Source organism: Hemicordylus capensis, chromosome 2 (genome assembly GCF_027244095.1).
Source record: "Hemicordylus capensis ecotype Gifberg chromosome 2, rHemCap1.1.pri, whole genome shotgun sequence".
NCBI classification, from domain to species: Eukaryota; Metazoa; Chordata; class Lepidosauria; order Squamata; family Cordylidae; genus Hemicordylus; species Hemicordylus capensis.
In genome coordinates this window covers 235,580,666-235,608,511 of record NC_069658.1, presented here as the reverse complement: position 1 = coordinate 235,608,511, position 27,846 = coordinate 235,580,666, and the positions used below count along the sequence as shown (strand labels likewise).

General features: G+C 45.7%; 1 protein-coding gene across 1 annotated transcript in view; it reads left to right on the top strand.

Annotated features, from left to right (window-relative positions):
• LOC128343867 (vomeronasal type-2 receptor 26-like) overlaps nucleotides 1–27,464 on the top strand; it is a 68,247-nt gene extending 40,783 nt beyond the window's left edge. Inside the window, exon 4 of the mRNA XM_053293303.1 lies at nucleotides 26,554–27,464. Within this exon, the coding sequence (XP_053149278.1) occupies nucleotides 26,554–27,464 (911 nt within the window). The remainder of the gene's footprint in view (nucleotides 1–26,553) is intronic.
• Nucleotides 27,465–27,846: the final 382 nt, after the last annotated feature.

Sequence of the window (27,846 nt, the reverse complement as noted above, 5' to 3'; positions counted from 1 at the left end):
CCTTCCTTCCTGGCTTGCTTGGGCCCTACTCGAGTTCAGGCTTCACTGCGGCCTACACGGAGGCCTCCCTGGAAGCCCTGCCCACCCGCCGATCAGCTGAGAGGCGGGAGAAAAGGAGCTCTTTGCAGCTTGCCTGCTGCTTCCATTGCGGGCCAGGAGAACAAGCAGGAGAGACAGCGAACAGGGCAAGTGGCTGAGGGGCCTTGGGGCTGGGCAGGGGGCAATGGGGAGTTACGTGAGGTGCCTCTGGGGGGCCCCTCCAGGCAGTGGGGCCCCTAGACAACTGTCTCCCCTTGCCCGATCATTGTTACGCCTGTGGTTGTGATCGAGTCCATCCACCTTTCTGCTGGTTGTCCTCTTCATCTCTTTCCTTCAACTTTCCCCAGCATTATGGACTTCTCAAGGGAGCTGGGTCTTCACATAATGTGTCCAAACTATGATAGTTTGAGCCTGGTCGTTTGTGCCTCGAGTGAAAATTCTGGCTTGATTGGTTCTATGATCCATTTGTTTGTTTTCCTGGCTGTCCATGGTATCCTCAAAAGCCTTCTCCAGCACCAAAGTTCAAAAGCGTCGATGCTTTTTCTATCTTAACATCTGTACCAGCCTTTAAAAGAGCCCTTAAGGCACTTTTTGGGGGGTCTGGCTTTTAGTAATTGCTGAATGTTTTAAATTATTTTAAATTGTTGTTTTAATAGCTGTTTTGTTTTTATTGTATTTATTTGTGTGAACCACCTAGAGCATTGGGAGTCAGGCGGCATAACAATGAATGAACAAATAAATAATACTATTTTGTTCCAGGAAAGGCATTCAGAAGTACTGCAACACTTTGTCTTTCTTGCTTGCCGTTTAGGAGATCAATCAGGATCCCAGGCTCTTACCCAACATCACCCTGGGCCACAATATCTATCAGACCTATTTTGATGAGATGATTACTTCCGATGCCATGACAGACCTACTAGGTGGTGGGGAAGGCAATGTTCCAAATTACAGATGTGGCAGGCAGAATCGCTTCTTGACTGTTCTCGAAGGGTTTGAAACTTAACTCTCCATCCATATTTCAGCTACCTCAGACATCTACAAAATCCCACAGGTAGGAAAGGGGGCAGGCAGAAACAAAATAAGCTGCACCCAATTCCACTTTCCAGTATCTCCGGGCAAGTCAGATGGAGGCACAGGATATTGAAAAGTGAGGCCAGAAGTGAAAGTTTTTAAGAGGTTTTGCTTCCAGTGGTATAAAGAAACATTTATCTCAGTGACCCTCTGGTCAAGCAGGTTTTGGAATCATTACAGACCCTTCACTTTAGCAGAGGGTGCATGTGGGGGTAAGGGTACTGTTACAATATACGTTTGAGAAAAACACCTGTAACTATGGGATCTTTTGACCAAAAGGCTAACCTCTGAGAATGGATGGAGAGGTATATGATGGGAAAGAGTCAATCTTCTAATGAATAATAACTTCTTTTTTTAAAAAAAGTCAAGGATGCACAGAAATCAATATGAGAATCCGGAATAATGGCAATTCAGTTAACGGAGGGAGTCATATCTCAGTACATTGAGGCAGCGCCATAGAAATGCATTCAAACCATAGAATTCTTGAGACTGGGAACTCCTAGACTGGTAGGAAGTGAATACTCATGGTAAATGTGAAAGCACAGAAACAAAGAGACTAGGAAATGTGAAAATCCTAGAATGGGAGATTCTAGCAGGTGATGGAAATAAAAAGAGAGAGAGGGAGCTAAGAATGGAGATGTGGTGGAGTCATGCTAACAGAATGAACTAGCAATCTCAGAGGTGAGATGGACTACAAAGCAGGATATAATAACCAAAAGAAGGGAATCACTGGAATGCAGAACAACTCTGTTTAACTGCAACTGGTGTGTTTATTTTGCAGTGGCGGAATAGACATTAGGAGTGAGGGGGAGGAAAGCAACAAGGTGGGAAGACCAACATAGGAAATACTCTTCTCAAAGGGTAGGGTTACTAGCCAGACAATAAAGATCTTGGTAGGATAGTTGCGACCAGGCAAGGGGCAGGACAGAGGCGCTCTTACCCCTAGACTTCTGGGCTGCAGTCCAGGGTCTCCACACCGCCTACCCCCAACCCCTTTTTAGTCTGTCCAGGGTGATGTGGTCACCATGCCATCACTGCACCAGGTGGCCAAGCATGACTATGACCCTGTTGGTGGCAGCGGTAAAAAGTTTTTATTTTCCCCTGACCTGCTCTGTTAATAACTGTTTTGAATTTGTATTTTTTGCTGCAAAATTAATGTTTTAATTGAACCAATTTTTTTCTAAAAAGAAAAGCTTCTGGTTCTAAAAGCATTAGAAGCTTTCTGATTTATCTCCACCCCATGCCTATAAGCCTTTCCACACTACTGAGGTTTTTTGTTTTGTTTTTTGTAATTTTTGAGAAAGGTGAAGGGCTGTTGTAGTGGACCCAGCCATACCAAAATTCCACTTGGTGGCAGCGGTAAAAAGGTTGGGAGAAATAGAGTGCTGGGTCCACACGTGGTGGCAGTGGTGGGACCCATCACCCACAGTTACGCAGCGGAGCAGTTTGTTTGTTTGTTTATAAAATTTGTACACCATCCCAAACTTCCATCTCTGGGCGGTTAACAAAAGCATAAAACAAGTTAAAATATATACAAAAACTTAAAACAATTTAACAATTTTAAAATTACCTAAAAACCTTAATTGTTTTAAAGAACTGAAAAAGCTTGGGTGAAGAGGTGGGATTTCAAATGCTTTTAAAAAATGGTCAGAGATGGGGAGGATCATATCTCAGTAGGGAGAGCACTCCTCAGTCTCGGGGCAGCAACCGAGAAGGCCCGTCCCTGTGTGGCCACTAGCCGAGCTGGCAACAACTGGAGACGGAGCTCTCTGGATGACCTCAATGGGCGGTGGGGCTCATAATGAAGAAGACGTTCTCTTAGATACCCAGGGCCTAAGCCATTTAGGGCTTTATAAGTTATAACCAGCACTTTGTATTTTGCCCGAAAACCTACTGGCAGCCAGTGTGACTCTATCAACAAAGAAGTGCTGTGTTCTCTCTGAGATGACACAGAGACCAACCTGGCCACCACATTCTGTACCAGCTGAAGCTTCCGGACTACATACAAAGGCAGCCCCACATAGAGCACATTGCAGAAGTCAAGTCTGGAGGTTACCAACATATGTATCACTGTTCTGAGGTCATTTATCTCAAGAAACGGATGCAGCGGGCGTATCAGCCGAAGCTGATAGAAAGCCACTCTGGCTACCGCCTCAACCTGAGATACCAGGGAGAAGTGTGGATTAAAAGTACCCCCAGACTGCGAACCTATTCCTTTTGGGAAAGTGTGACCCCATCCAAAACAGGGAGATCAAAATCGTCTCTGGAGTTCTGACCCCACACAATAAGAACCTGCATCTTATCTGGATTCAGTCTCAGTTTATTCTCCCTCTTCCAGCCCATTACAGCTTCCAGGCAAGCATTTAGGGAAGTTATGCCATCTCCTGAAGAAGTTGACATGGAAAAGTAGATCTGGGTGTCATCAGCATACCGATAACACCCCGCTCCAAATCCCCTGATGATCTCTCCCAGCGGTTTCATGTAGATGTTAAAGAGCATTGGAGAGAGTATGAAGCCTTGGGGACGTCATACTTGAGCTCAGATTTTGAAGAGCAACAGTCTCCAGTCAACACCATCTGGAATCTGTCCGAGAGGTAGGGGCAGAACCACTGTAAAACAGTGCCTCCCACCCCCAACCCCCTCAGACGTTCCAGAAGGATACTATGGTCGGTAGGATTGAAAGCTGCCGAGAGATCCAAAAGGACCAACAGAGTCACACTTCCTCTGTCAATTCCCAATTGGAGATCATCCATCAGGCCGGCCAAGGCAGTCTCCACCTCATAGCCCACCCGTAAGCCAGTTTGAAATGGGTCTAGATAATCAGTTTCCCCCAAGACTGCCTGGAGCTGAGAGACCACCACCCTCTCAGTTACCTTGCCCAGCCATGGGGCGTTGAAAACAGGCCTATAGTTGCTCAACTCTGAGGGATCTTATGCAGACTTCTTAAGAAGAGGTCTAATAACTGCCTCCTTAAGACAAGGGGGCATCCTGCCCTCCCTCAGAGAAGCATTTATGATTTCTACCAGGCCTCCTACAAAAACCTTTTATATTTTTATATTTTTAGCTAAGTACTTTTAATTCATTTTTATTATGTGTTTTAACTTTTGTAAACCACCTTGAGATTGTTTTTAATGAAAGGCGGTATATAAATCTAACAAACAAACAAACAAACAATAAATAAATAAATAAATAACCAACCTCCCTGCTAGGTAGAACAAGCCATGTTGGACAAGGGTCAAGAGAACAAGTGGTAGGCCTCACTGTTCCAAGCAGCTTGTCCACATCCTCAGGAGTCACAAACTGAAACTGATCCAGTCAAACCACATAAGAGGAGTTGCTGGACGCCTCCAGTTCAGACATAGAATTAATTGTGGGGTCTCCATCTAAGTCGGCCTGAGTCCGAGAGATTTCATCTGCGAAAAACTCCTTAAACACATCAAAGCGCCTATCTGATGACTCCAAATTCTTGATCAAGGGAGCGGGGGACAGATACTAATACCCTCACAAACCTGAACAACTCCGCTGGATGTGAACTCACAGAGGCAATACGAGCAGAAAAGAACCGCCTCTTTGCCACACGTATTGCCTGAGCATAGATCTTTAAATGTGCTCTATTTCGCAATCTTTGGATTCGAGTCGAGTCTTCCTCCACTTGTGCTCCAGTCGCCTACCTTGCCACTTCAGCCCCCGTAGATCTTCCATATAACAAGGGGCCAATTTTGAAGCGGGTCTGAGGGGCGCTTGGGAGCAATTGTGTCTACTGCCCTGGTGAGCAAGTTGTTCCAATCTCCACCAGGGCATCAACAGGATCACCAGCAAAGCCAACATTGAATCCCTCCAAGGCTTCTTGGAATGTTACTGGATCCAATAACCTCTTCGGGCAGACCATTCTAATACGCCCCTCGCCCCTGCGGATGTGGGAAGTGGTTGTAATTCCAACCTTAACCAGATGGTAGTCCCACCATGACAATGGGGAAATCACAGGGGTCCCCACCCACGGAACACCATCCTGATCAGAGTAAAAGACCAAATCAAGCGTGTGACCTGCAATATGCGTCAGTCCAGAGACCACTTGGGATAGGCCCATAGTTGTCCTGGCCGCTATGATGAACTCCTGAGCCTCCCCGGATAGATTGGTCCTGAAATGAACACTGAAGTCCCCCAGCACCAAGAGTCTGGGAGACTCCAACGTAAGTTCCGCGACCAAGTCCGTGAGTTCAGTAAGGGATTCCGCTGGGCAGCGGTGCGATCGGTACACCAATAGAAGTCCCAATCTATTCCTGGTCCCCAAACTCAAGTACACACATTCAATATGGTCCAATACCTAACGGGACCCCCTTGAGCGAAATATTCCCTAGTTCAGTGGTAGAGCATCTGCTTGCATGCTAAATATGAATACAAATATGATGAATGTTTATATACCGCTTTTCAACAAAACCCAAACTGGTTCACATAGATATAAATAAATAAAATGGAGAGGAGAGCTGGTCTTGTGGTAGCAAACACGACTTGTCCCCTTAGCTAAGCAGGGTCCACCCTCGTTGCATATGAATGGGAGACTTTATGTGTGAGCACTGTAAGATATTCCCCTCAGGGGATCGAGCCACTCTGGGAGAAGCAGAAGGTTTCAAGTTCCCTCCCTGGCTTCTCCAAGATAGGGCTGAGAGTGATTCCTGCCTGCAATCTTGGTGAAGCCTCTGGCAGTCTGTGAAGACAGTACTGAGCTAGATAGACCAATGGTCTGACTCAGTAAATGGCAGTTTCCTATGTTCCTATGGCTTCCTGTCCCCAAAGGGCTCACAATCTAAAAAGGATGAATGAGATAGACACCAGAAACAGCCACTGGAGGAATGCTGTGATTGAGGTGGATAGGACCAGTTGGTCTCCCCCTGCTAAACAAAGAGAAGGTCCCAGATTGACTCCCTGGCATCTCCAGGTAAGGCAAGGAGAACCTAGGTAGGTTCAGTAGATTCCTGACTGAAGCCTTGGAGAGCCACTGCCACTCAGAGTTACCTGCACCCTCCCACACACATGTCAGAATAGGAGCAATTTAGCATAACCTGTTTTGCTCCATCTCTGCACCTGTGCCTGGAACTACACAGGAGGTCAAGGAAGTTGCAGAGGTGATGCTTCCCCTTATAATTATCAAGATCATAGTGATTTCTCCTACATCTTCTTGCTAAAGCTCCAGGGATTCCCCCCAAATTTCCCCTGAGACCAATTACATAAATTTCAGATTCAGGAGCACCTTGAAGTGATGAATACCATCCCCTTAAGATTGGAAGCTGCAGCCAGATTGTGATTTGCATGGATCACAGTCCTTGCTGCCTGGGTCGTACAAGAGGATTTCTTCTGATAAGAAGCTGGGCGTGGAAGAGAGAGCAGCTAAGAGGGAGGTGCTTGGGCATACCCAGAATGGGTCTCCTGCTGCTCTTCCTACTGCTTCTGTTGCTGCCCCAGGTGGCCAGGGGGATGCAGGACGTAAAATGCCCCTTGAATCTAATACAGGATCAAAACAAGGCAATGAATTACTACAAACCAGGAGACCACCTCATCAGTGGGATCATATCCCCCAAATACGTTGAATTTAAAACATTTGTCTTCAAAGAGCCTCCCCATTCCAGAATTCGCAGGTAAGTGATTCTCTCTTGCGGTTTCATGTTTCACACACCCACTCTTCTCTTTTTCAAAGGGCGGCTTCTGTTCTCTAGTTCTGTTCCAAGTAAATGAAGATCTCTTCTCTCTTTCTTTTAGAGAGAGATTTTGAGACTTTGGAAATCTTTTGAGAGATTTTGAAAAGTGTGGGAGGAGAGCTGGGCTTGTGGTAGCAAGCATGAACTGCCCCCTTTGCTAAGCAGTGCCTAACCTGGTTTGTATTTGAATGAGAGACCACATGTGAGCACTGTGAGATATTCCCCTTAGGGGATGGGACTGCTCTGGGAAGGGCATATTCTGGTCACTTGCATGAAGAAGGTGCCCAGTTCCCTCCCTGGCATCTCCAAGATAGGGCTGAGAGAGACAGAGATAGGGCTGCAACTGTGGAGAAGCTGCTGCCAGTCTGTGTAGACAACACTGAGCTAGATGGACCAGTGGCCTGACTCAGTATAAGGTAGTTTCCTATGTTCCTCTGGCTTCATAAACTTGGAAGCAGCACCTAGTGGGTAGCCTGCCATTTCAGATACTGCAGCTGGTGAGATTCACTTCTGGTTGATTAGTGGGACATGTAATTGGACAGTTAGAGTTTTCTTGCAGAGCTTCATAACAGTACAACACCCTCTTTTCTTTTGAGCCCTGTGATCAGATGCAGGCTCTGGCTGTAAGGGTTCTTTGCCGGTGGTCTAAACCTGCAACGCAGAAGTGCACGGTTTACCCCTCTATCCTCTCCAGTATCTCTTTCAAGTTAGTAAGGGTTGCTGTCTGTGTTTTCAGCTTGAGCTACTTCTAGCTCGTAGAAGGTTTTGGACGTAACACAAGAACATCATAATACGAATATGACAAATATTTATATAGTGCATAGAGCCCTGCTGGATCAGGCCATGGCCATCCAGTCCAGCACTCTATTTACTTACTTACTTATTCGATTTTTATACCGCCCTTCCGAGCTGGCTCAGGGCGGTTTACAATTAAAAAACAGAAATCATTAAAAACAATTAAAACAGAGATACAAATATAAACACCAATTGAAAAACATCTTAAAAAACAATTAAACTATCAAAAGAATTAAAACCCTGAAAGCCAGGTTAACATTAAAACAATTAAAACTAATTAAAAACCCTGAAAGGTCAGGCCAAACAGATGAGTTTTTAGGGTTCTCTTGAAAGACAGTAAAGAATTAAGATTACGAATTTCTGCTGGGAGTGCATTCCACAGCCCAGGAGCAGCTACAGAGAAGGCCCGCCTCTGAGTCGCCACCAAATGAACCGGTGGTAACTGGAGACGGACCTCCCCAGATGACCTTAAAGTGCGGTGGGGGTCATGTAAAAGAAGGCGGTCTCTAAGATATCTCGGAACCAAGCCGTTCAGGACTTAAAAGGTAATAACCAGCACTTTTCATTTTGCCCGGAAACTTATCGGCAGCCAGTGTAACTGTTTCAAAACAGGCATCATATGGTCTCTCTGGGTTTCCCCAGAGACCAATCTGGCTGCTGCATTCTGAACTAACTGAAGTTTCCGGACTACATACAAAGGCAGCCCCACGTAGAGCGCATTGCAAAATTCAAGCCGGGAGGTTACCAGCGGATGCACCACTGTTTTGAGGTCATCCTCTTCGAGGAATGGGCGCAGCTGTCGAATCAGCAGAGGCTGATAGAAAGCACTCTTTGTTATTTCTCACAGGGGCCAAGAAGGGAAACCCCTTTCCTGTAGTTGCTCCCCAGGAACCTTCCCAGACAGTAGGCTTAAACGCAGAGTATCCTAGAGACAATCTTAGCCAACCCCAAAAAACTGACACAAGAAGTGGATTTTTTCAATGGGATAAGCTCCAATATGCAGGGGAAACCCCGAATTGTATATGGGGTGCTCTCTGATACCAACATACCAACTTTGGGGTAAATCTGGTTGATATGTGAATGCACACCCACCCTCCTGGGGGTGATGCAAAGTAAAGTCAGCATCTGGAAAAGCTCCTGGAGGGAGTGAAGAGTGGCATCCTCTCACTATGTTTTATCCAGACCAGAGCTGGATAAACCAGAGCATCTGGATTTATCCAGACCAGAGTTGGATAAGACCAGAGGAGAGCTGGTCTTGTGGTAGCAAGCATGAATTGTCCCCATAGTTAAGCAGGGTCTGCCCTGGTTGCATCTGAATGGGAGACTTGATGTCTGAGCACTGCAAGATATTCCCCTCAGGGGATGAATCCGCTCTGGGAAGAGCAGAAGTTTTCAAGTTCCCTCCCTGGCTTCTCCAAGATAGGGCTAAGAGAGATTCCTGCCTGCAACCTTGGAGAAGCCGCCGCCAGTCTGTGAAGACAATACTGAGCTAGATAGACCAATGGTCTGACTCAGTATATGGCAGTTTCCTATGTTCCTATATTCTGATACCAGCATACCAACTTTGGAGTAAATCTGGCTGATATGTGAACGCACATCCACCCTCCCGGGGGTGATCCAAAGTAAAGTCACCATCTGGAAAAGCTCCTGGAGGGAGTGTAGAGTGGCTTCCTCTCACTAGCTTTTATCCTGGAGGTGGAATGTAGTCATAAAGACCAGTAGCGACTGATAGAGCTGTCCTCCATGGGTTTTCAAATCCCCCTTTAAAGCCATCTCACCAGTAGAGGCTTGTCTTAAGGAGCCAGGGGAGGTACCGAAGGTCACTCCTCTCTCACCCCTGTTAATTGAACTGCACTGGGGTGATTGGCAAATACCCCTAAATGCGTTTGGGCTTTGTGTGGGGAATTAGCGAGCTTGGGTGGAGCAGTACCACGTCAGAATAATTTTTGTGCAAAGTTCTGGTCCCGGGGAAAGGAACTGACAGAGAGGCTGAAGTTCAAAATAAAGTAAGGTTTTATTTAAAGATTTAGGGGTACCATGGAATAAGAAAGTGGATTGGAGCAATGTTACTACTAAAAATACATTTCAGAGAGTAACCAGTTACTTGCAAAGAGGCAATTTATCTTAGTGTCCGAATTAAAGGAATCCCAAGTTGGCTAGAGAACAGAAGGCTTTAGAGAAACAGGTTTTTTTATTTCAAAAAAGAGCTGGGATAAGGAGAGCCCAGAGGGGCGCAGTGGTTATCATACATCTGGTCCCTCGTGGCTCAGGTGCAACTGAAGGACCTCTTTCCTCAGGGAAGGAATCGGGCAACAGAGGACTGAAAGCAGCTCGGGGGTTAAGCAGGAAGGGTAAATCCAAAAAGTGTTTGTTTTTGTGCAGCCAGCTTTTTGTAGCAGGGAGGTGAGCTGGGTATATCGGGTCAGTGAGGAAGGCCGACCGAGAGCGCGTATGGCATGAAGAGCAAGACATGGCCGGGTGTTATGCCAAATCTCTCACGTCTACAATGGGTGACTCCATGGTGTAGAGACCAAGTGAAGCACACTAGTTCAAGGAACCAGGGCCAGTTATAGCCCCAAATGTGCCCTGAGGCAAAATACAGGCGGCTGCTTCCTCCTGAGGCGGAAAATTCCAGAGGATCTCAAAAGGATCCATTGTCTTTGTTTGCTGTGCTTGAGTAAAATACAATGGCGTGAATGGTCAAGAACAACCTGTATGCAAAAGGACTAAATAGACATGCAAGGATGATATTATTCAGTCGGAAGGACCCAGGAAACCAAACAGTAATTTTAATGGGTGCACCTCTGAGTTCCTATTGCCTACTTAGCTCTTTTGTGATGGGGAAGGGAGTTGCGTTCACAGTGCTTTATCTGACTTTTCCTGCTGCGGTGATTCGCTTGTTTGAGGCAACTGCAGAGGAGGGGAAGTAAAAGGTCAATCTTTGGAGAGAGAGACCTTGAGTATGGAGTGTAGAGTTAACTCGAAAGTTAGCTCAGTCTACCTAGGCATTTCTTAACATAGGGAAAGGTGAGAGGTTAATCCCCTTTCAATTTGCTTGGCAGCTGTTGAATCTGGGGGTGATGGTCCCACTGCCTGCTAAGTGACCTGTTCCCAATATGCCAACAAACGGGGACCCCCCCCAATCCTGTGAGACTTCTGAGCATGCTAAGAGTGGGAGCTACAAGCCTGTAGTCCCAGGCATAAGCAGAGCGGCTTCTGGGAGCACTCAGAATAGCAGTGCTGGCAACACTCGAGAGCTATGCTGCCTGCAGGCTGGCCATGCATCAAGTTGTATTTGTACTTAAGCTTTTGTAGTTCTTGCTGGGAGAGCAATTTCTTCTGTATGATCCCCACTGCACATTAAGGTCATCGAGAGAGGCCCGTTTCTGGATGCCACCAGCTCAGGAATGGGCTGTCTCTCTAGTTGCTTCTGGACTATGGAATGTGCTCCCTATAGATGTGCGTGGTTTAATGTCTTTACCACCCTTTGAATGTTTTAAATTATTTTAACAGTTTGTCTTATTTTGTTTTTGTTGTGTTTATTTTTGTGATTTGTGAACCTCCTAGAGTCTTTGTAGGTGGTATACAAATAAAATAAAATAAATAGATAAATTTATGATGAAATAATAATTAAACCCAGAGATGCCTGTGGCCTGAAAAGGGTCTTAGATTTCTGAAGAAAGGAATGTAGCTACTTGGTTGAATTGAGTAGAGGCTAACAATGCAACATATGGATTTTGTTGCAGGGCAGGCGAACCAAAGCTCTGGCACATCTTGTCTTTCTTGTTTGCCATTCAGGAGATCAATCGAGATCCCAGGCTCTTGCCCAACCTCACCCTGGGATACAACATCTATGACACCTATTTTGATGGGCGAATTACTTCTGATGCCATGATAGACCTCCTAGCTGGCGGGGGAAACGATATTCCTAACTACAGCTGTGGAAGGCGGAATCAGCCCTTGGCTGTTCTTGAAGGGGCTGAATCTGACCTCTCCATCCAAATTTCAACCACCTCACACATCTACAAAATCCCTCAGGTATGACAGGGGGCAGCTGGGGGAAGGAGAAAGGAAGCAAGACACATCTAATTCCACTTCGAATTGAAAATTCTAATTGTCCAATTACATGTCCTACTGATCCGTTTGAATTGAATCTCACCAGCAGCAGTGTCTGAAATGGCAGGCTGCCCACTAGATGCTGCCTCAGCGTTTATGGGGACATAGGAACATAGGAAGCTGCCTTATACTGAGTCAGACCATTGGTCCATCGTGCCCAGTATTGTCTACAAAGACTGGCAGCGGCTTCTCTGAGGGAAAAGTTATGAAACTTTTAATGAAAGTTATGGGCCACACCATGCCTTCTGAATTAATGGTGAACTGTACATCAGGGAATGCCTGTTCTTTGACATGCCCAATTGTCACTCTAGCTTGAGAATGGTTGGGAAAGAGCATCCAGTTCACAATATCAAAGCCATCTGCCAGCTCCTCTTTGCACCCCCAGGCCCCAATAAATACAAAACATGTATAGTTGGATGAACTAGACCCACTTTATTAATTTAATTAATACAAATACTGCAGCGAGGCATGACAATTCAGAGTGCACTTAACCCAACCAAGGGTCAGTCTCATAAGGAGGACCACCCAACCCCGGGTGAAAGACTGGGTGTTAGTTCCATCCAGACTGAATCCGGACATCATAACGGCCACTGGGTGAAACCCTGCTGAGGGGAGGTCAGACAGCCCCACCCACTGAGGCCCCCAAACTCTGAGTAGTGGGTGCCTGCCTAGGGGTGGATCCCAGCCCAAGGGCCGCAAAACCTGTAAGGGCTGTTCCTCGGCTTGCCTACTGACCTTAAAGAGTCCTCCAGTCAAACACCAATTGATACACTTAACGTAACCCAAGAGAGCTAGCGTGGTGTAGTGGTTAGAGTGCTGGACTAAGACCAGGGAGATGCGGGTTCAAATCCCCATTCAGCCATGATACTTGCTGGGTGACTCTGGGCCATTCACTTTTCTCTCAACCTAACCTACTTCACAGGAAGAAACTTAAGAATGTAGTATACCGCTCTGGAGTCCTTGGAGGAAGAGCGGGATATAAATGTAATAAATAAATAAATAAAATAAAATAACCTGCACTCATCGGCCAAGTGACCAATTAAGAGGTGACAACCCTAAATCAGTTTCAGTGAGAAGTAGGCAAAAAAAGGCCACACCAAGGACAAACTGATGTAACCCAAAAAATTCCTACTTGGCCCCAAATGGTGACTGGACATGCCTCACTGAAATGGGTGAGAGGGAGGGCTGCTCAGTCCAAGCAACTGAAAGTGAGTGCTATCGAGCTGGCTGCTTAAAATGCCACTCCTGAATTTCAATTGGTTAGTCCACGTCACGTGGCGGACTACAAAAATGGCAGCCTCCGTGTCTGCTTCAGGGGCCGAGAGCACAACCCCGCCCACAACAACTGCATAAAGCAGCAGGGAGCAGCAGTATCGTCCAAATACTTTCTGTCCAATAAGGTGTTATCAAACTTTCTCAGGGGAGTGTGAAGCTAGAATGACAGAGAAAACATCTGCCTTTAGGAGACACAACACCATCTTGGATTGCTCAACCCTGATCACTTTGAGCTCTAAATCACCTGTCATTTCAGGCAAGGGCACATCTTATCTGGACTCATGCACTTGCTCAAGCATGTTGCATGAGTACAAGAATGTTATGCCAGCTAGTTGCATTATGTCAAGAGCTTATTTTTTTTCCAGGCAAATGTGAATATTCTTGCACTTATGCACCACGGTCCCCAAACTGTGGTGGGCCTCCAAGTTGGGAAACCTCTGGAGGAGAGCTGGTCTTGTGGTAGCAGGCATGAATTGTCCCCTTTGCTAAGCAGGGTCTGTCCTGGTTGCATTTGAATGGGAGACTACCTGTGAGCTTTGTAAATTATTCCCCTTCGGGGGATGGGGCAGTAGCACCTGCATGCTTGCATGCGGAAGGTTCCAAGTTCTCTCCCTGGCATCTCCAAGATAGGGCTGAGAGAGACTCCTGGCTTCAGCCTTGGAGACGCCGCTACCAGTCTGTGGAGACAATACTGAGCTAGATGAACCAATGGTATATGGCATCTAATTCCACTTTGCCCTCTCTCCAGAAAGTTTGAAGGGGACAAAGACCAATATTTATATACTGCTTTTCAGCAAAAGTCCTCAAAGCAGTTTGCATAGATATAAATAAATAAATTGAATTAGATTAAAATGGCAAGTTGCGCTCCCCCTGCTCAATAAAGGGAATCACCACTTTTAAAAGGTGCCTTTTCTCAATCTGCACGGGACTAAAGATCATCAAATAGCAAAGCCAAAAGTGAAAACTTACTTCCCTCAATTTGGAGAACTGTCCATGTATTCCTATCTGTTTTCTGTCCTTCAACCAGTTATCAACCCACACATGAATGTATCCCCTAATCCCATGACTGCTAAGTTTTATTGCGAATCTTTGATAAGGAACTTTGATGAAATAATAATAATAATAATAATAATAATAATAATAATAATAATAATAATAAATTAATTTATTATTTACATTTTATATTGGACAATCCAATATATTATAATAAAAAAGCTGGCTGGATGAAAGAGGTCGGAAAATGTAACCAACAAATGCAAGATCTAATAATAACACCAGAATTAATAGGTGAAAGAGCAAAGAAAATTAAAAATTGGACTGCGCCAGGCGACGATGAACTGCGTGGCTTTTGACTTAAACACCTAACAAGCCTTCATAAACAACTATCAAAACAGTTCAATCACATGTTGCAAGGAGGTGATATTGAACAATGGCTAACAACTGGGAAAACTCATCTCATCATGAAAGACCCAGGAAAAGGTGCAGTTCCAAGTAATTATAGACCAGTAACCTTCCGGCCAACCATGTTCAAATTATTAACTGGAATAATAGCAGATGAAGTGATGCAACAATTATTAACTAACAAACAGCTTCCAGTTGAACAGAAAGGAAATTGCCCGAACACCAGAGGCACAAAAGACCAGCTGCTGATTGACAAAATGATTTTAGAAAATTGCAAGAGAAGAAAAACAAATCTAAGTGTTGCATGGATTGACTACAAGAAAGCCTTCGACTCATTGCCTCACACATGGATACTCAAATGTTTAGAAACAACTGGTGTCAGCAAAAACATTCAGATATTTATAAAAAAAGCAATGAGCATGTGGAGTATACAGTTAACAATCAATGGCGAGACACTTGGACAGGTTATCATTAGAAGAGGCATTAGAAGAGACTCACTATCCCCTCTGTTGTTTGTAATCGCCATGACCCCACTTTCACAAATACTAAACAAAACAGGCCTTGGATACCAAACATCTAAAACATCAAGTCAAATCAACCATCTGCTGTACATGGATGATCTGAAGTTGTATGGAAAGTCCCAGTCAGAAATCAATTCACTGCTAAACACTGTCCGTATATTCAGTAGTGATATAGCAATGGAGTTTGGACTAGACAAGTGTGCTGCATTAACAATGAAAAGAGGAAAAATAACAAAAACAGAAGGAATAGAACTACCCAATGGAAGCAACATCAAGAACCTGGAAGAGAAAGAACATCACAAATACTTGGGCATTCTCCAGGCTGATAACATTGCACACACTGAAGTTAAAAGAAAAATTGGAAGTGAATACATCAGGAGAGAGAGAAAGATCCTAAAATCCAAACTCAATGGCAGGAACACCATACAAGCCATAAACGACTGGGCCATACCTGTTATCAGATACGCTGCAGGAATAATAGACTGGACCCAGGCAGAGCTAGAGATGCTAGATCGTAAGACCAGGAAAATCATGACCATCAATCATGCTCTGCACCCCCGCAGTGATGTAGATATGCTATACCTCCAATGCAGCTCAGGTGGAAGAGGAATGCTGCAAGTCCATCAAACAGTAGAGGAGGAGAAAAGAGGCCTTGAAGAATATATAAGGGACAGTGAAGAAGATGCACTTCAGATGGTCAATAATGATAAACTATTCAACACCAATGAAAGAAAGCAGGCCTACAAGAAAGAACAAGTCAATAACCGAGCAGAAAAATGGAGAAATAAGCCCCTGCATGGTCAATAGTTGCACAATATAAGTGGAAAATCAGACATCACCAAGACCTGGCAATGGCTTAAGAATGGCAACTTGAAGAAAGAAACCGAGGGTTTAATACTGGCTGCACAAGAATAGGCACTAAGAACAAATGCAATAAGAGCAAAAGTAGAAAAATTCACAACAAACAGCAAGTGCCGCCTTTGTAAAGAAGCAGATGAAACCGTGGACCACCTCATCAGCTGTTGTAAAAAGATCACACAGAGTGACTACAAACAAAGGCATGACAAAGTAGCAGGGATGATACACTGGAACATCTGCAAAAAATACAAGCTACCTGTAGCCAAAAATTGGTGGGACCATCAGATTGAAAAAGTTGAAGAAAATGAAGATGTAAAAATATTATGGGACTTCCGACTACAAACAGACAAACATCTGCCACACAATACACCAGACAGAACTGTAGTCGAGAAGAAAGAAAAACAAGTCAAAATAATCAACATAGCAATACCAGGGGATAGCAGAATAGAAGAAAAAGAAATAGAAAAAATCACAAAATACAAAGATCTACAAATTGATATTGAAAGGCTGTGTCAGAAAAAGACCAAAATAATCCCAGTGGTAATTGGCGCCCAGGGTGCAGTTCCAAAAGACCTTGAAGAGCACCTCAACACCGTAGGGGCCACAGAAATCACCATCAGCCAATTACAAAAAGCAGCTTTACTGGGAACAGCCTATATTCTGTGGCGATATCTATAACAACAACAACAACAACAACATTGACAATAAAATTCAGCCATCCCAGTTCCTTGGGAAGGACTCGATGTCTGGATAAAACAAACCAGTCAATAACACCTGTCTGACTGTGTAAACAAGAGAATAATAAATTAATTTATTATTTACATTTTATATCCTGCTCTTCTTCCAAGGAGCCCAGAGCGGTGTACTACATATTTAAGTTTCTCCTCATAACAACCTTGTGATGTAGTTTAGGCTGAGAGAGAAGTGACTTGCCCAGACTCACCCAGCAAGTATCATGGCTGAATGGGGATTTGAACTCGGATCTCCCAGGTCCTAGTCCAGCACTTTAACCACTACACCATGCTGGCTCTTTTTCAAAGTCCAGGTATACTATGTCAACTGGATCACCTATATCCACATGCCTGTTGACACTCTCAAAGTACTTCATAAGCTTCCTATGTTCCTGTGTTCAGAATACAAAAGCCAAGCAAGTGTGGTAATAGTGCCCAATGAGACGGATCCAACAGGTACATTTCATTTCCGTATCCAGAGCAAATACAGAATGACTGCACTGCAAAGATTCCTTGCAAAGTATAGGCATTCTTCCCACACACACCCAACTCACCATCATCTTTTGGTAGCTGTGAATAATTTCAGGTGAACAAATTTCAGATCTTTGTCTAGGAAACAAAACAACAATTCTCTCCCTTTCTTTCCTAGGTCAGTTATGGATTTGCTCATGCTTTTAATGATAAAACACGGTTTCCTTTTGTCTATCGGGTAGTCCCCAAAGAAGAAACCCAATACGCAGGTATTGTCAAGCTACTCTTGCATTTTAGATGGACATGGATTTCTCTCCTTGCTCCAGACAATGAAAATGGAGAAAGATTCATGAATGCCTTGAGACCTCTGATGATCAAGAATGGGATTTGTGTTGCCTTCTCTGAAAAAATATCAGTGAGACATATGAATCCGAAACAGTTCCACATGGATACATCTGTTATGTGGAGAAAGGTCAATGTGTTTGTTTACTATGGGGACTCTGACTACGCAATTATTCCAGTTCAGGTGATACAAGAAGCACTTAAAAAGAACCTAGAAACAATGCCAGGAAAAGTCTGGATCATAACAGCTTTTCAGGACATAATCCAGTACTTGTTTTATAGTACTTTGCAGTACATCCCTGGGACTTTGTCTTTCATTATGAAGAGGAACAAAAGAACAAAATATGAGTACTATGATCCTGTGTCCCCTTTAACCAACCGGTTTTGGAAGAAAGCATTTCATTGTTCGTATTCCAAGCACCTGTTGTCTGCGAAAGGCTGGACACGGTGCAGAGAGAAAGAGAACCTGGAGAAGCTTCCTGGAGAGGAGTTTGAAAGAATCCTCTCTCAGGACAGCTACAGTGTTTACAACAGTGTCCAGACTGTGGCACATGCTCTGAATACTGCATATTCAGCTAGATCTGAACAGATGATGAGGGGATATGGAGACGCGTTGGGACGCCAAAGGATGCAGCCCTGGCAGGTATTCCTTGCCCCTCTCAGGTAGCCCCACTGAAAATGAAAGTCCATAGTTCAACTCTGGAATCTGTGCTTTGGGTCCAGACACCAGGAGGATTTCAGATCCTGAAGCTCCTGAGGATCAGACTCTAGGAGGGTTCCAGACACTGAGGATCCATTCTTGCACACTTTCAAGGGAGATCAAGTTTGTCAGTCTTCTAGCTGATGTTTCCTTTTGTCCCCCAAGGTGACTTCAGAGTTTTGTTCCCCATCCAATAGATACTCACAGATGCTAGTTGAGAGACCCATCTTTGGTAAAGGAGTTTTTTTCTGTCCTCTGGATCCTGTTCCATAGACTTGCCCAGTAGAAGATGATTCCTACCATATATGTAGGAAACCCCTCTCACAGGAGAGGACTCACTGCTTCTTCCTTCCTTCTTTCTTGTTTAGTTATAGTATTTGATCCTGAGTTCTCAGAGAGAGATCTCTTCTCCTTAGATGAAGTTGGATTCTGCTCATAGCTTGTGCGAATCTTCCCTGTCTCCCAGGTCCCATTCTGTAGGATTCTCTGCTGGAGAATCGGCATAGCAGTCTCTGAAGCAGCGGAACTCTTCCTGGTCCTGTCTGCCTGTTTCTCCCTTCTGGACATTGCTGCTACCGAGTCCGACTTGGTACTGGCAGACATTAAGACTAACACTGTGCTTGTGTAATAAACTAAGTTGCATATCTACAAGGAAGTCAGTTTGCTATGCAAAATCTTTGCATTGCACCCTTGCACAGCTGTTCCCTGTAATGTAAGGAAGAGGCAAGAAGGAAGAGGAACATAGGAAGCTGCCTTATACCGAGTTAGACCATTGGTCCATCTAGTCTAGTATTGTCTACTTAGACTGGCAGCAGGCAGGACTCTCTCTTTGAGATGCCAAGGAGGGAACTTGGAACCTTCTGCATGCAAACCTGCAGATGTTCTTCCCAGAGCGGCCCCATCCCCTAAGACAAATATCTCACGGTGCTCAGATGTAGTTTCCCATTCAAATGCAACCAGGGCAGACCCTGCTTAGCAAAGGGGACTATTCATGCTTGCTACCACAGGACCAGCTTTCCTCCAGAGGTTTCCCAACTGGAGGCCCACCACGGTTTGGGCACCTTGTGGCACGAGCACAAAAATATTCACATTTGCCTAGAAGAAGAGACGCTTTTGACGTAGTGCAACCAGCTAGCATTACATTCTGGTGGAACATGCTTGAGCAAGTGCAGCATTAATCTAGATGTCACATGTCAGCCACCCTGCATAGATCAATGAGTCCAGATAAGGTGTGCCCTTGCCTAAAATGATAGAGAGCTCAAAGTGATCAGGGTTTTGATGGGATTGTGTCTCCTAAAGTTTGTTGTTTTCTCTGCCATTCTAGCTTCATACTCTTCTGAGAAAGTTTTATAACACATCATTGGACAGACTGTATTTGGACAAGACTGAGGAGCAGGCAGACGGCTTTGATATTGTGAACTGGGTGCTCTTTCCCAACCGTTCTCAAGCTATAGTGATAATCGGGAGTGTCAAGGAACAGGTATTCCCTGATGTGGAATTCACCATTAATCCAGAAGGCATGGTGTGGCCTAGGCCATATCAAAAGGTAGGGGAAATGATCACGTTGACCTCTTGAAACCTGTAACACTCATAATTTGTTGTGTATTACATATAAATAGTAGAAAGGATATGATCCCTGTCCAATTCTTTTACAGACTATTAACACAGCAAATTTAGTTATGAATGCAGTTAAACCAACTTAGTAGAGAATACCATGTGTGTAGAGATTAGAACACTGCACTCATTCTTGATGATGAAGATGTCAGGGCCCTGTCTTCAGAGGCATCTCTTGGGCCGCTGTGTGAACAGGGAGGCCTTGGGCCTGATGCAGCAGGGCTGATCTTATTTTTTAAATCAAAATCCTGTGACAGAATGGATGTTCTCTGGCTTGCGGTTATCTAGTTTGATCAGGCAAACTACACAGAAGCTGAACTGCAGGAAGCCCACAGTGCCTGTCTGTCGATCTGGCAGAAGTCCTGCTTAACAGCAGGTAAAACTCATGCTGGGACTTCATTTGGCCTCTAAATCACAAGGCTTATATTAGATAGCGCCTGGTGGGCATTGGAGTGGGGTGGAGGGGTGGTGGCCAGGGGAGAACCTGGTCACTGAGGCAGAAACCTACCCCCCCGCCATTTCTTCCACACCAGTGGGCTTGAGTATTGACCCAAGCCTGCCAGCACTGAAGAAAACAGAAAGAGCAGAAAAGCCGGGCAAAAGTAGAAAACAGAAAGGTGTCCTTTTTTTGGTGAGGGGTGGGAGAGGCAGCAAAAAAGCCAGGACAAATAGCAGGGAGAAAGGCTTCAAGTTCCTTCCCTGGCTTCTCCAAGAGAGGGCTGAGAGACATTCCTGCCTGCAACCTTGGAGAAGCCGCTGCCAGTCTGTGTAGACAATACTAAGCGAGATGGACCTATGGTCTGACTCAGTATATGGCAGCTTCCTATGTTCTTATGTTCCTTTGAAAGCAGAAAGGAAGGTCAGAAGGCAGAAAGAGGGACAGAAGGGAGAAAGCAGGGATTGCATCCCCCTCCTACCAAACAAAGAAGCTAGTAAAAAATCAGGATTACCAGCAGCCAAGGAATCCTCCAAAGCAAGGAGCTTCCCACAGCTCCTCTCCTACCTGCAACTTCCTCTTTTGGTCTTACTGGCTGCAACAGCTGCTACTCAAGCTGCTCTAGCCAATCTGATTTCTAGGGGGCTCCTCCTGGCCCTGCCCCCAGGAAGAAGGGGAAATTGTATTAAAAATATACTCCCTGGAGCAACCAAGAAGTGCCTTTTTCACCCATTATTTTAGTTCTTCCTGGGGGCAGTGCCAGGAGGAGTCCCTTGGAATCAGATTGGCCGGAGCAGCTTGAGTAGCAGCTATTCCGCCCAGTAAGACCAAAACAAGTTACAGACAGGGGAGGAGGGGCTGGAAGAAGCTCCCTGCTTTGAAGGTGTCCCTTGCTGTTGGTACAGTGGCTCACTTATTCTGCAATGTTATTAGGGCAGAACAGGAGCTGTGTCCTTGCAAGAGGTTGCTTCAGAGCTCAACCAAAGTAATGCCGAGCAGTCAAATGTGTGCACAGGGAGAGGGGGGAGCAATTTTTGCTGATCTCCCCTCCCTCCAAAAGCACATTTTGGCTGCCAGGAACACGTCCTTGAGAGCGGCACAGCCATCAGGGACATGTTTCTAGCAGTCAAATATGGCTACATTTACACATACAGAGCAAGGCTGCACCAGCCCAGCAAGAGAGCAGCCTAACAGAACTCTCCTGATAACTGCAATTTTGGACGCCCTCCCCTTCCCCAGGAAGCCCTTTGTGCCACCTGAAGATATATCCCTGAGTGTTGTGCAGCCCTTGGGTGGCTCAGAAAACTTCCTGGGGGTGGGAAGGGTGTCAAAAATTGCCACTTCCCCACTTGGGAAATAATGGCCGGACCATTGAGGAACTGCCTTTGCAAAATTGTCTGTAACTGCATAACAGCAGTGTGCAGTGCCCCCACCCCCCGGTTCTGGAAACACCTGCAGGACATTGTAACATAGGTTGGCTTGTCATTATGACTGCTGAATCTCATGTATACACTCCGGATTTCCCCCTCCTTGGGTCGGTGGTTCATTGAATCCTCTACCTCATAGACCAAGGAGCTCCCAGACAGTGTTTAAATGAACTGCTGAATGGGGTGGGGAAACTGGGCAACGGGGATGAATAGCCTCATCCTAGCACAGGCCACACCCCATGCATCCAATGTGGACACAGGGGGAGTGGCTACTAGGGATCCTTCCCAACCAGCGTTTCATTGAAACACTGGCTGGCTCTGGTTTTTGCCTCTCTGCCTTGCTAAGAGCAGAGAGCCTCATGCCAGCCACCATTTCAATGAAACTCTGATGAGGAAGGAGAGGATGGCACTTCATGCTCCCAGCTGGTGAACTCGCTGGCCGGGTGCGGGAAGGTCACAGGCTCGGACTGGCCCACAAGGCAACAGGGCATATTCCCAGTGCATCCCACCCGCAGGGGTGCCTGACACTCAGCAGCAGTGAATATTCCCACCTTCAGCGCCCATTCTGCTCAAAACCCAGCACCCTCCCCAAATACATTCCACCGCCCTCTCAGTCCGGCCCTGGAAGGTTGGGAGCAAAGGGTTGCCCTGGGCAAAGGGGCGCCTGGGTGGCTTCCCCAGACCCTGGTGGCCAAGGGAAACTCATCCCCCTCTGCACCATTGTCCTCACGCCCTCGGTGGGGTGGGGGTGGGGCAAATTGTTAGCATGGTTTTGTTATTAGAAATAAATCATACTGCTCATCATGTCTTTAAAGTTGTTAAAAAAGTTATTTATCACTTTTATATACTGCCCGATATAAAATCTCTGGGCAGTTTACAAATTTAAACAAAACAGCAATCAAAACCTTAAATCACTTAGAACAAAGCTAAAATAACCATCTAAGAAATCTAAAACAGTATAAACCGGATAAAATAAGTATGTTTTCAAAAGTCAATTAAAAACAGTCAGAGATGCAGAGGTTCTGGTTTCATTTGGGAGTGTGTCCCAGAGCCTGGAGGCAACCCTAGAAAAAGCCCAGTTTGGGGTCACCTCCAAATGAGCCGGTAGTAACTGCAGCCAGACTCCACTGATGATCATAAGAGACAGTGGGTTCATGAAGAAGAAGAGGCTGTCTTAAATACCCTGGGTCCAAACTCCAAACCATTCAAGGCTTTATAGGTAATAATCAGCATATGGTATTTTGCCCAGAAACATATTGAGCCGGGTCTCATGATCAGTGAGACCTGGTTTTGGAGAGTGAGCGGGAAGAGGAGGCTATGCCCGCTCTCCCCGCACACGAGCAGGGCGGGAGCTTTGGGCGGCCAGATCAGCTGCCCACACGATTGCCGGCTCTGTGATGGAGGCCCTCGGCCCCCAGCCCTGGAAGCTCCACCATGCCCAGCGCGAGTGCGCAGGGCATGCTGGCGAGACCCCCGGAGCTGGGAGGTGGCCTCCCTCTGGAGCAAGGCAAGTCTCCTTGTGAGTAGCCGTGGCATGGAGCTGTGTTGTGGCTACTCACAATGATAAAACCTGGGGTTATGGAGTGCTCGCAAGTGCTCCGTAAACCTGGTTTTAGGGGCGGGCTACTTGAGCGGGTTACCCTGTAAGCTAAGGGTAAGCTAGGGTAAGCTAAGGGTAAACTAGGGTAAGCTAAGGGGAAACAAGGAGTAAGCTAGGAGTAAGCTAGGAGTAACTAGGGTAAGCTAGGAGTGCTTTGCAGACTGGGTTAGGAAAAAAGGCCAGTCTGGAGGTGAAAAGGAAAGCAGGAGTGAGAGTCAAGGCAGGGCAAGATGTAGTAAAAGGCTGGTGGATCCAAGGAAGAAATACCTGGTGAATCTGGGGGAGAGACATGAGTGACCCAGGAGACACATGGATTGATGGTGTCTTGGTCTCTTATAGGAAAATTCTTGCCCGAGGGCATTAAGCTGGTCGCACCTTGAAAAAGTGGACAATAAGGACAAATGACAGGACACAACATTGTCCTATTCAAAAGTGAAGAGTGGACCTGTTCTTGAACAAACACTGGGAAAGTTCTGAAAGACCCGTGTAAGGGAGAAATGAAATGGACACATCAAAGTTTATCTCTCATGTCTGTTAGAATATCTGAGAGTAACTAAAATGTAAAGAGGCTAGTTTCCTGTGCCTTGAGCCAACCATTAACATACTCATTAGCAGAGGAGATGATTTGTTACTCTCTTATTGCTCTTTCCGAGGAGGTGCAATCTTGACCTGATCCACTGTGCCAACATAGGGGAAATCCTTGGCCAATTCTTTAAAAGAATGGTGCTTGATTAGATCACGTCTTCTCCGGCTTCCCACCTGTAAGTAATCAGGGAGTGACAGGCATGGGGTCCTGCAGTCCTGGACTTTGTACCTGAGCTAAGAGTTCCTTCTCCCAGGCTACGTGCCAAAATGACACGCCCTTTGTGTCAGCCACAGGTGAAACAAAATGAAGATCTCATGATTTCTGGATCCCGTGGGATCCATAGCGCAAACAGTGGTTATTACAGGTTTGTCATTCCAAACTTAGTAGATGGGTGCTCCAGGGAGCCCCCAAACAGGCTAACACCATGTAGCGAAACCCCAGCCATGACTCCCTGAGCCATGAAGACAGTGTGGGGTAGGCAAAGAAAGCAGCCCCCCAAACCAGCCAATTCATGGAGGAAAATTTGTACTCAATCCCCCAAGCGATGACTAGTGGAAGCCCACACTGTATTCTGGGCAGGGGGCAGGAGAAATGCCACCCAAAGGTTGAGTGAGGAACTGGGCAGGCACAAGCCTTGAGCTGTGTGTTTGTTCTACCCACCCAGTCCCTTCAACCAATCAAATCACCACCCCCTCCTCATGCTTCAGTTAAGGCTGGGTGGGGCAACTCTTTTGCGCTCAGGACAAGCAACGTTTTCCCTGATGTCCCTTCTCTTTATGGTTAGACTGTGCCTCCTGCCAGGTGCACCGAAAGCTGTCACCCTGGATACATGAAGACGATTCAGGAAGGACAACCACTTTGCTGCTATGCTTGTTCTCCATGTGCAGAAGGGACAATCTCCACTCAGGAAGGTAAGTGACTCCATAGGAAAGAGGCAATGATTGACTCACACACTTTGCTGGAAGACGCTTAGACACGTTTGAACTTAGACCCACTTGGCTTCTGTATTTTTTATCTCCATAATTAATGCCCATAAACCCTTTTTATTGCCTCCTCCACTCTGCTCTGTCTGTGATTGGGGCAGACACAACCATGAAGATGTGGGTGTGCCCCTTTTACATCCAGTTTATTTAATAGATTTTTATATCGGTCTTCAATAATCATTTCCAGAGTGGTATACAAATAGTAACATACCATTAATAATATATCAAGGATATATGAAGAAGAGCAGCTGGTAGGACGATACAAGTCATTAACCGAGCGGATCAAAGCTTTGCTTAGCACCTCCTCACACACCCTGTACAGGGAACGGAGTGTCTAGGGGATCTTCCAAATGCTGATATATTCTTAAATCGGTTTAAATTGCTACGAAAAATAAAATGGGGAATCCACACTAGTAAGTCGTTTGTGTTCTTAGCACCAACTGCTGGCAATCAGTGAAACAACCATAAAACAGCCATCAATTTCAAGTTAGAATAAAAGGAGTATGGGAAAAGATGGTTGCCTCTGTCTCCCATTTTATCAGGATGGGGGGGAGGAGTCGGGATTGATGCATCTTCTCCACTATAACGTCAATCTCTCTCTCTCTCTTTCCTCACTTCTGCTGCTACTATTTATATACTGCTTTTGAACAAACGGTTCACAAAGTGATTACATACTACAACAGCAACAACAACAACATTGTTCACTGATTCCAAAGGGCTCACTGAGGCGATTCTCACGATCTGCCAAAATCAGGCTAAGGGAGCCTAGCCTGATTTCGGCCAATTGTGAGAACCACCAGGCTCGCAGGTGCGCCTGGTTTCTCCAAAGTGGGTGACCCGCTTCTGCAGCCCTCCCCTTAAACGGGGTTAGCGGAGCAAGCACTACGCTAACCCCGTTTATTTGATCGTGTATTGCTGTGGTGCGGCTCGGCACTGCGGCAATGCACGATGAGACCCCTGGGGCATTCTGGAACCTCCAGGGGCTGTGCAACCCCTGTTTCCCCAACCCACGCCAGCTCCGTGACAGAGCCAGCAGTTGTGTGGGCAGCCAATCCGGCCGGCCAGGGCTGCAGGACTGATTGTCTGTGGGGAGAGCGGGCTAAGCCAACTTTCCCCGCTAACCCCCTTACGGCGAGTCTCATTGATTGTGAGACTCGCCTCACTGTCTAAAAAAACCAAACCACAAGGTAGACACCAGCAACAGCAACGAGAGGGATGCTGTGCTGGGGTTGGATAGGGCCAGTTCCTCTCGCCCTACTAAATGTAAGAGAATCACCACATCAAAAGATCAATTATGCATTACCAGCACCACCACTCCTTGCTCATTTAGCAGGGGTCAGCTATTCTGTCAGTTTCCTTTGTCAGCTACTGTGCTAACTGGAGCTTGTGTAGGTCAGGTTTTGCTATGTGCTCTGTGAAGCTTGAGGCATAAACCTTCCTCTTAGTTGCCCTCCTTTTTGGCCATCATGCCATCAAGTTGGACCCTTACTTGATTGCTGATGACTATTTGTTTCATACTTGCTAATTCCCCACAAATGTGATTGGTTTTGTGATATGTCGGCCAATTCCCTAAATGATTAAATTGGTTTTCAGTAATCAATCTCCTTGACCACAGTACCTTTGACCACAGTGCCTTTAAAAAGTGCATCTCAATCCTATGTCCTGGGTGAGTAAGTGGGTTGGGTTCTGAGGCAGCCGCATGTGGCCAATTCCTAAAGATCGCAATCTTTTAAAATGGCCAGGCATGTATACTGTGTGTTCATGAGCACATGTCCCAACGGGGGCGTCAGCTCCATTCACTGCCAAACACACATTTTAAGAAATGGAATCAAATGCAAAGTATTATGGATAGAAGCTAGTGCATGGTGATTCTGATCACCTCTCTTTGTTTCAGATGCAGACCATTGCCAGAAGTGTCCTGAAGATCAGTATCCAAACAAGGACCGAGATCAATGTATCCCCAAAGTGATAACCTTCTTGTCCTATGAAGAACCTATGGGGATCGTCCTAACATCCTTTGCCTTATATTTGTCCGTCACCACAGCTTTTGTGTTAGGCATCTTCATTAAATACATAGCAACTCCAGTAGTCAAAGCCAACAACCGGGACCTCTCCTTCATTCTCCTGGTTTCCCTCTTGCTTTCTTTTTTATCCTCTTTTCTGTTCATTGGTCAGCCTGGGAAGATGACCTGCCTTCTCCGACAAACAGCCTTCAGCATCATTTTCTCAGTTGCTGTCTCTTCTTTGTTGGCAAAAACCATCACTGTGGTGGTCGCATTCATGGCCACCAAACCAGGGGGAAAGACGAGGAGATGGCTGGGGAAGCATTTGTCCATCTCCATTGTCTTTTGCTGTTCTAGTGTTCAGCTTGGCATTTGCACCGTCTGCCTGGGGATCTCTCCACCCTTCCTGGACTCTGACATGCACTCTCAGCTTGGACAGATTATCTTGCAATGTAATGAAGGGCCTGCTGCCATTTTTTATACTGCCCTTGGCTACATGGGGTTCCTGGCTGCCATCTGTTTCACAGTGGCTTTCCCTGCCAGAAAGCTGCCTGGGGCCTTCAATGAAGCCAAACTGATCACCTTCAGTATGCTGGTCTTTTGCAGTGTCTGGGTGTCCTTTGTGCCCGCCTATCTGAGCACAAAGGGAAAATACATGGTGGCTGTTCAGGTCTTCTCCATCTTGGCCTCCAGTGCCGGGTTACTGGGCTGCATCTTTCTTCCCAAATGCTACATTATTATGTTGAGACCTGATCTGAATTCAAGGGAACATCTAAAGTCAAAAACTAAGGATGACATCTGATCCTACTAGGATCTGGTCCCCACTAGAAATTCCTTTCCCACCACAGCTTCTGATGGTGACGGATGATTCTTTGGAATAGATCTGGAACCTGTTGCTTTCCAGGTTTGGGGTCTGATCCAGAAATACAAAGAGGTTTCCATGGAAGGAGGGCAAGCCATGTTGCCTGTATCCATCCTACCTTTAACGCTTGGATTTTTTTTTTTTTTAAACAAAACAAATGAAAAAACTCCTCCTCATGAGATGACTTTTCTGTAATAACAGGTACAAGAGTAGTAATATTGAACACAATAGCAAGTTGTTATGAGACTGGTGCCAATTTGTTCATTGCAACTTGTTAATGACCAATTATGCAAAATCCTAGATTTTAGCTTTCGAGAAGAAG